Raw genomic sequence first — 8,784 nt, 5'->3', positions numbered from 1 at the left:
TAATTTATTAATTAATTCATTTTTTTCTTTATTTAAATATTTAAATCTGGTACCTAATTTTATAATCGATCATACAAGTTCAACAAATTTTATACAATTTTTTTTCCCCGCATTGACGTTTGTTTTGATACAATTATCCCGTTTACTGTGATTTTTTTTTTTTGAAAAATAAAAAATAAAAATCTATTAATATTATTTAGATGTTAGCCGATCGATCGAGATGGTTAAAATTTCGGTTCCACCGATCGAACCAGTCAGTTTGGAAATTCGTTTCAGTTCTTTTTTAGATCGATTTTAAATTTTTAAAGCATTATTTTGATTGATTCGAGTTCGATCTCAATTGTTTTTATACTGTTTTGAGACAACAAAGGAGTTAGTTGAGAGACACATCCATAGCCATGATCAAATGAATTAATCTCATGCATGTTATGATATAAAAATTAGGGCAAATTGCATGTAACCATGTTTATGATTTCGACTCTGTTAAAATAAACAGTAGAAAATAAATAATGTAAACGTATATTTGAATCGATGAATTTGAAGTAACGAATTTAATATTCGTTTGATAACTCGAATGATTTATGTTGGATAAATTTCTAATTGATTATTCAAGTTCCTCCTCATGTCAAAGTCTCTCATCCCAAACAAAATTCATATATCCTCAACCTAAAATATGAGATCTAATATATTTTACCATACTAAAATTTGTATTTGGAAAAACAAATTGAAGGAAATTATCAAGCACTTAATAGCCGATAGTAGGTATTTCAATGCGACTGCTGTGATTGAGGCAGTCGAAATGTGACACTTGAGTTGTCGTACAATATAATCTTATGTTCCGACTGACACAACGGACCAACGTACTATGTTTTAAAGCAGTGAGATCACCTCTGCCATCTAAGAGTGAAGATGCTTGGGGCTTTTTTTATTACAACTTCGAATGGCTTAATAAATTATATGCATTTTTCACTATTTTTTTTTTTTGTTGGGTAACGAAATCAAATATTGATTGCTCGTTGCATCAAAATTAAATATATTCTAAATGTCAGTTTTTTGGTCTATGATACATCTCTTTCCAATCTTGAATAAGTGTACAAAAATGTCGGCATGAAAAGACAGAAATGTCCTTCCTCATCCATATCGCAAGCTGAAGGAAAAAGGTTTCAGTTCTCAGAGAAAAAGAACATTTAAAGTGATAGCACGCCCTCTTTAATCGTATTTACCCTCCCCTTCACTTTTTTGGTGAAAAGAAGTCGGGGGGTATTTTCGTTATTCCATTCATTTTAAGCAATTTTTTTTTTTTGATTTTTTCAGGTTTCATTTTATTAACCATGATAATTATAGTGTTTTAAAAACAAGATTTTGAGACAAATAATGTAAGACCGAGCTCTTGCCGCTTTATCAAAAGTTATAGCTAGTGGTAATTGTGCAACTCAAATATTTTAAACCGCACAGCAGCTCAAGCATCACGGTTCCATCGCTCTATCAAGCAGGGACAATTATTGCACTCAACAATTTCTTTCCCAATAATTGCACTTTTTGCAATCAATGTGAATCGAACTCGTGACCTTGTCTCTGATACCAATTGTAGGACCGAGCGCTTGCCGCTTTACCAAAAACTATAGCTAGTGGTTATGGTTAACTCAAATCTTTTAAACCACACAACAATTCAAACACTAGTGCACCACGATTCGATCGCTCTACCGAGCAGGGACAATTAAAAATATTTTTTATTTAAGAAAAGTGATATGCCACAAACTCTTTTGAGTGCAATTGTGACAAAGATGGATGAGATATATTGTCGTGAAAATGGGCTGCTTTTTGTTCAAAAATTGATCAATCATTGGAAGTAAAAATTGTTAATCATTTTCAATTTTTGAGGCTTAAATCAAAGGCTTTACCAATCTATCACTTTATTAATTTATTGGAGATGATGATAAAAAGCCAAAAGGTTGTTTTTTACCTTTTTTTTTTTGGTGGGGGCCGAGAGGAGATGGATGTGATGTATAAGACCAACACTTTCCTTTTTTGACTGGTAAACATTTGTGGGCTTTTTTAACTTTATTTAAATAATTGAATAATTTGAAGAAAATATAAATTATTGTATGTACTTTGTGTCTTTTTTCCATATATCTTGATTAACAAATACGTAAATCTACTTTTTTTTTTTATGTTGGAATTGAAAATTCCTACTTTGATCAAAATTCACATAATTTTTTAAATATAATGACGATCATTAAATTTTTCATGAAGATAATGTTCTCAAAGTATATGGAACTCAATCGTCTATGTGATATTCGCACTTAGTTAAATATATCCTTCCACAATCATCGTTCCACAAATATTTTAAATCCAAACATAAGACTTATTTCCGTTTCTCGATGGGATGAATAACAATCGAGCACTCGATTCAAAAGTAAGAACCATTTTTTTTAAATCGCGGATTATACATACACAGAGAACTACCTCATTCTTTTCCCTGATTAAAGTTTTGTTACTAAATGATATAAACTTTAAGTATGTCCATGCTATCAAATTTATTAACCTTTCCAAGCAACAAAAAATGCACTTTAAACCATGAATTAGCATACAAAATAACTTAGTGTCTTTTGTGTATCTATATATGTATGTATATTTGTGTTGAAAATTGAGCAAAACCCTCTGCTTATTTTCAGTTTTTGAGAGGAAAGAAAGTACATGGCTATCACTCTGGGATTATGTGTTGTCTTTACCTAGAATTTGTGTTTGACAGAGCATCTAAGTACACAAGATCTTATCTTTGTGCTTCTTTTAAAGTACCTTTCGTTTTTTGCATTCTATATTCTATTATTATTATTATGTCTATATATAATATAATTCTATATTCTATGATGCTTACAAGGGACAATTATCGACATATTTTCCAAATAAAATTTCAAATTCATGTGTGTCTATATAATAATATATATATATATATATATACGATTTTTTTTTCCATAGTTCGAATCATGCATCGACATTATACTTTACGTCGTTTGTTAGAGTCTGGTTTATCAATCGGTTATGAGATCATAATACGCAACCAGTCTTCCCACGAGTTTCGTTAATTTTTTTTTTCGTTGATCGTATCTCTAAATTATTTGTTATTTTATTGTGTTTCATTCCGATTTCTACTAATGAAGCCGATCATGTTGGAATATTTATCGTTCTAACTTGTAATACATGAATGTATTCCGTTAGGCAATTATATTTTTTTTTTTTTTTTTTTGAATTTAAGAAATAATAATAAATATACCAAATTTCAAGAAATAGATGGTCAATGGATGAATGAGGAGTGGGCTTTTTCTCACTCAGTCACAAGGCTGCGATCCAAGCCCATTATAATATGGGCTGGACAAATCAACAACTATGCTTAAATCGACTTTAGCCCTCCAAGTTTCCTATAACTCCAAATCCGGTCCATAGATTTATTTCCACCCCTCAAGTCTCCTCCACTCCTCCTTCCACCCCAAAAGAATATTGGGCTCTAAAAATACCATCTTCCACGTTGATTGCGACCAAATACTCGAACTGCCATGATGTCCAAGGCCCAAACTTACATAGTTTCGAACGTGCAAAATAATAATAATAATAATAATCAGATTATTCAGAATAATCGTATAAGAAAAAGTTTTCATTATGTACATGTGTTAGTTGTCCTACATCAGTTGGATAAAATCTACGAGAGTTGCATATATAGGCTTGAACAATCTTCCCTTTTGAGCTAGCTTTTGGAGTTGAGTTATGTCAAAGTCTTAATTCTAACATGGTATCAGAGTTCTAGTTTTACTGTTATGTGTTGGACTGCCCATAGTTGAGTCATTTGTAAACTCCGCGCTTCAAATTTTATCCTTGGACGTGAGAGGGTGTGTAAGTTGTCCCACATCGGTTGAATAAAATCACTGGGAGTTGCATCGAGAGTAATGTACATGACCAAATCAAACACAATTATTTGGATCTTTTTGTTGGCCTTGGTCCTTCAAATCAAGAAGATTCTTGAAATGAAGGCAATCATTTCAAGAATAGTGTCGTTCGAATAAATAATAAATTGCCTTATAAATTTAGGTACATTATTCATCATTTCATTTTTAAAGATTAATCCGTTTTATTATTAATGATCATATAATTAAGACAAGATGTAACGCTTCGGTCTCGAGCTTGCACGACTGCACAATAAGTTAAGTGTTTTTGATATTATCTTAATAATATAGAAATTTATTCAAAAAACATAAATATGTTATTATAAAATAGTCGTCTAAACACATATTTATATATTCTTAAAACAACTTTTAGATTTTTTTTGTAAAAAAATTTTAATAAAAACGTTTTATAGGTATTTCTCCAAATAAAATGATATCTTTGAAAAAAATTTATTAATATGTAAAGACCCACTTCAGAAATTTTTTTAAAAGAATAATCTGAATAAAAATTATATAAAAAAGATGGGTTATGTTATATAATATAAATTTATAAGTTAGTTGCTTCACAAAAAAGATAACTAGAATCTTTGGTCTTGTATTTAAAATAGCGTAGATATATTAAATATTATTAATTTCGAAATTATTCGAAGAACAAAAAAAAAAGCAAAAATTTGTGTGAGACGGTCTCACGAGTCGTATTTTGTGAGACAGATCTTTTATTTGAGTCATCCATGAAAAAATATTATTTTTTGTGCCAAGATTATTATTTTTTATTGTGAATATCGGTAGGATTGACCGTCTCACAGATAAAGATTCGAGAGACTGTCTCATAAGAGATCTATTCCAAAAAAATTTTAAAAATTGAAATTAAATTAAAAGAATGAGGAAAATGAATTTGGACAAAAGAAGAAACAAGAAAAGACACATATATCTTCCGTGGTTACTATTGGCTGTCGCGTTTTGACCACTGATAATGGTACTTGCCCCATTTTTGTTCGATAATTGTATATTCATTCATATTTTTATGCACCAATATTCCTGGCACCATCCATTAAATATTATTCTTTTATAATATAAAAATAAAATTAAAGATCGTGTCAAAATAAACTTAGATAAATTATAGATTACATCTTTTATAAGACGATCTCACGAATTTTTATTTGTGAGACGGGTTAACCCTACCGATATGCACAATAAAAAGTAATACTCTTAGTATAAAAAGTAATACTTTTTCATGGATGACCTAAATAAAAGACCTGTCTCACAAAATACAATATGTGATACCGTCTCACACAAATTTTTACCTAAATTATATATAATTTATATACTTACTCATACCACTCATATATTAGGGTAAATATCTTTTAAATATGTGTATATGTATGCACTTTGTAGGTAGATTGTTGTTGTATGTACATATATAATGGTTTTCCTTGGTCAAAAAGGAGACAGACGATTGAATATATGAGGAGATTTTTTGTGAGATAGTCTTATAAATTTATATTTGTGAGATACATTGACATATCCATATGAAAAGTTATATGTTTGAGGATAAAAGTAATAATTTTCATGGATCGAGTCGGATAAGATATTCGTTTCAATAAATTGACATGTGAAACAGTCTCATATGAGTTTTTGTGTTGTTATATTTAGGTTTGAGCTCGAAATCACACTCTAAATTTTAGATATTGTATCAAATGAACTACAAGTAATCGATACGTAATAAAAATTTTTTTTTTTATGATAATTAGGGAGGAATCAGTGTCCAAATAATATTTTACTACATATAGCAAAAAGTGTCCAGGTTCATCCTCTCAAAATGGCAGCTTCCCACCTCTCAATATCCTTATATAAAATCCAACCTTGAGCCCATTCAAAGTGTTCTATACTTCCCGATATAATCTCGGTGGAACCCTCAACTAATATTTCCAAAACAACCCCTCTTAGAACAAAACGTTTTCAAAAACACCCAAAATATCTCTACTCTAATTACAAACGTGCCCTTATCACAATTTTAGTTTGCAAGTTACTCCCTACAGCTTCGGTGGGACTCCCTCTCTGTCCTCCCCTGCAATGGCCGCCATGGCTTCTCTTTACCTCAAGACTTCCACGCCCTACCCTCATTCTTCCCCGAAATTACCGAAAACCCATTTCGCCTCACCACTCACATTCCAACTCCAGCCCCGACCCGCTTTGAGAACTCGAGTCCCGATCCGGATGTCTGCTTCCCTAATCGAACCGGACGGCGGGGGGCTAGTGGAGCTATTCGTCCGTGAAGCGGAGAAAGATTCGAAATTGAAGCAGGCGTTGGGCTTGCCGAAGCTCAGGCTCTCGAAGATCGACCTCCAATGGGTTCACGTGCTGAGCGAAGGCTGGGCGAGCCCGTTGAAGGGATTCATGAGAGAGTCGGAGTTCCTCCAAGCCCTTCATTTCAACTCGCTCCGGCTCGAAAACGGGTCGTTCGTCAACATGTCGGTGCCGATCGTGCTCGCCATTGACGACGGGCAGAAGAGCCGGGTCGGGTCGTCCACCAGCGTGGCGCTTGTCGATGAGAATGATGAAATTGTCGCTATTTTGAACGAGTAAGGGGCTCTTTTGCTTCTTTTCTTTTCTTTTTTTGTGGTCGAATTCATTAAATGTACGTGGATTTGGCTTATGGTCATTTTTAATAGTTTATTACTTTGTTGTTGATTTGACTTATTTGAGTTGATTGGTTCTTTCAAATTTTCATATCACAATTTCTCTTTATTTATATTGCATCCATGGAGTTTTTCTGAGAGATGATATAATGCTAATGTGTTTACTGTTAAACATTGGACTTTTCCAGCTGCATCTTTTCTTCTTTCGGGATTAAATTTTTGGATAAAATTCTTGTGTAGTTGTTATGATATGCTTTTCAAAGAAAAAAATTATCGCTGTGTTCATAGAAATATAGAATTAGAGCTTTGACTCTGTTTCTTGCACTGATCCCCTGTCTTTACGAGAAGGCTTTCGTTTTATCTGCCATGCTTTTCTTGCTCGTGGAACTGATGCTGAACACGTTGAATTTGTTCCTGTAGCATTGAGATTTACAAGCACAATAAAGAAGAAAGAATTGCACGAACATGGGGAACGACTGCTCCCGGTCTCCCCTACGTTGAGGAAACTATCACACGCGCTGGGAACTGGCTCATTGGTGGTGATTTGGAGGTTCTAAATCCCGTCAAGTACAATGATGGCCTTGATCGCTTCCGCCTCTCCCCAGCACAGCTACGAGAAGAATTTGAGAGGCGTAATGCCGATGCGGTTTTTGCTTTTCAGCTTAGAAATCCAGTGCACAATGGTCATGCTCTATTGATGACTGACACCAGACGCCGCCTTCTTGAGATGGGGTTTAAGAATCCTGTCCTTTTGCTTCATCCATTGGGAGGGTATACGAAAGCAGATGATGTCCCACTTGATTGGCGAATGAGGCAGCATGAAAAGGTTAGTGTTGTGAGATAACACCAAAGTGTGGCGAGTTTTTTGTCCGTCTAGAGTCAGTGTCAAAAATTGGTTGTTAGGACATATATTGCTGCACTAACTACAGCTATAGTTTATCTCTTGTACGTCGTAGCCACCTGTAAGTGTCGGCATTTTTCAAACTAAAAATTTGTTTGTGTAGGTGCTTGAAGATGTTTAACCTTACAGTGATTGCAAATGAAACGAACTTCTTGTTTGTGTAGGTGCTTGAAGATGGTGTTCTTGATCCAGAGACTACGGTTGTGTCTATTTTCCCATCGCCAATGCACTATGCTGGCCCAACTGAGGTTCAATGGCACGCCAAGGCTCGGATTAATGCAGGCGCAAACTTCTACATAGTGGGTCGAGATCCAGCTGGAATGGGCCATCCACTCGAGAAAAGAGATTTATACGATCCTGATCATGGCAAGAAAGTATTGAGCATGGCTCCTGGATTGGAGAGGTTAAACATTTTGCCATTCAAGGTATATGAAAAATGCTCCTAAATATCATTTTCGGGATTCTTGTCCTTTCAGTGATGAAATGGTGGAAGATAAATACTTGAAACTTGGGTGACACGAGTTCTTATTTAAAGGGAATTGGAAATTTTGCAGGTTGCTGCATATGACAAGACTCAAAGTAAAATGGCATTCTTTGAACCATCAAGGGCTCAAGATTTTCTCTTCATTTCTGGCACCAAGGTATTATCTGCCCCACAACGTATATGTTTTCTGCTCGATTTGCCTTACTTTCCATGCCTGATCTATCGTTTTTCTTCAGATGCGGACGCTAGCAAAGAACAGGGAAAACCCACCGGATGGTTTTATGTGCCCTGGTGGCTGGAAAGTTTTGGTCGAATATTACGAGAGTTTGGCTCCAACAGAGAGTGACAGTCTCCCTCAACCCGTACCAGCTTGATTTTTGTTTTCGCTTCTTTTTCCAAAGCAAATTCAAGTTCAACCAAAATCTCAGTAGTTAACTCTAGATAGGAATGGAGATTTGCGCATTAAATTGAAATTCACTTTGTGTAATGTGTAACTCGAGTTTTGCCCTCGTAACACACAAGTCATTGCATTCTTTATCGTATTGGTGATTTGAGTTCATTTACGTAATTATTCTAGCTTGAGCTTCGTTTTTTGTCATCTACGACAAGTTTTTGATAATGCTTTCCCTCCTAGGCCTGCCCCAGAATAAAAAATTTAATGAATCATCAGGTCCCCTTTTGCAATTAGCAATATTCTGTGCTATATTAGTCGGGAAATTATAGGTAATTGTTGTGAAAAAATAAAAATTTATGACAAAAAGTAAAAATCTCAAACTCTCAAAATTTACCAAACTACACATTTTATAATATTTTTCTTTCTAC

General features: G+C 34.1%; 1 protein-coding gene across 1 annotated transcript; it reads left to right on the top strand.

The window, feature by feature from the left end:
• Nucleotides 1–5,813: 5,813 nt before the first annotated feature.
• LOC140827887 (ATP sulfurylase 1, chloroplastic-like) lies at nt 5,814–8,521 on the top strand. The gene is made up of 5 exons (XM_073190821.1): nt 5,814–6,520; nt 6,998–7,403; nt 7,643–7,903; nt 8,033–8,119; nt 8,199–8,521. Exons 1-5 carry the CDS (start codon nt 6,012–6,014, stop codon nt 8,334–8,336), a joined length of 1,401 nt encoding a protein of 466 aa, XP_073046922.1. The 5' UTR covers nt 5,814–6,011; the 3' UTR covers nt 8,337–8,521.
• The last annotated feature ends 263 nt before the right edge of the window (nt 8,522–8,784 follow it).

This window comes from Primulina eburnea, chromosome 3 (genome assembly GCF_022965805.1).
Source record: "Primulina eburnea isolate SZY01 chromosome 3, ASM2296580v1, whole genome shotgun sequence".
Classification (NCBI taxonomy): domain Eukaryota; kingdom Viridiplantae; phylum Streptophyta; class Magnoliopsida; order Lamiales; family Gesneriaceae; genus Primulina; species Primulina eburnea.
Note: the sequence above shows the minus strand (reverse complement) of the source record. Positions and strands in the feature narration are given on the sequence as shown.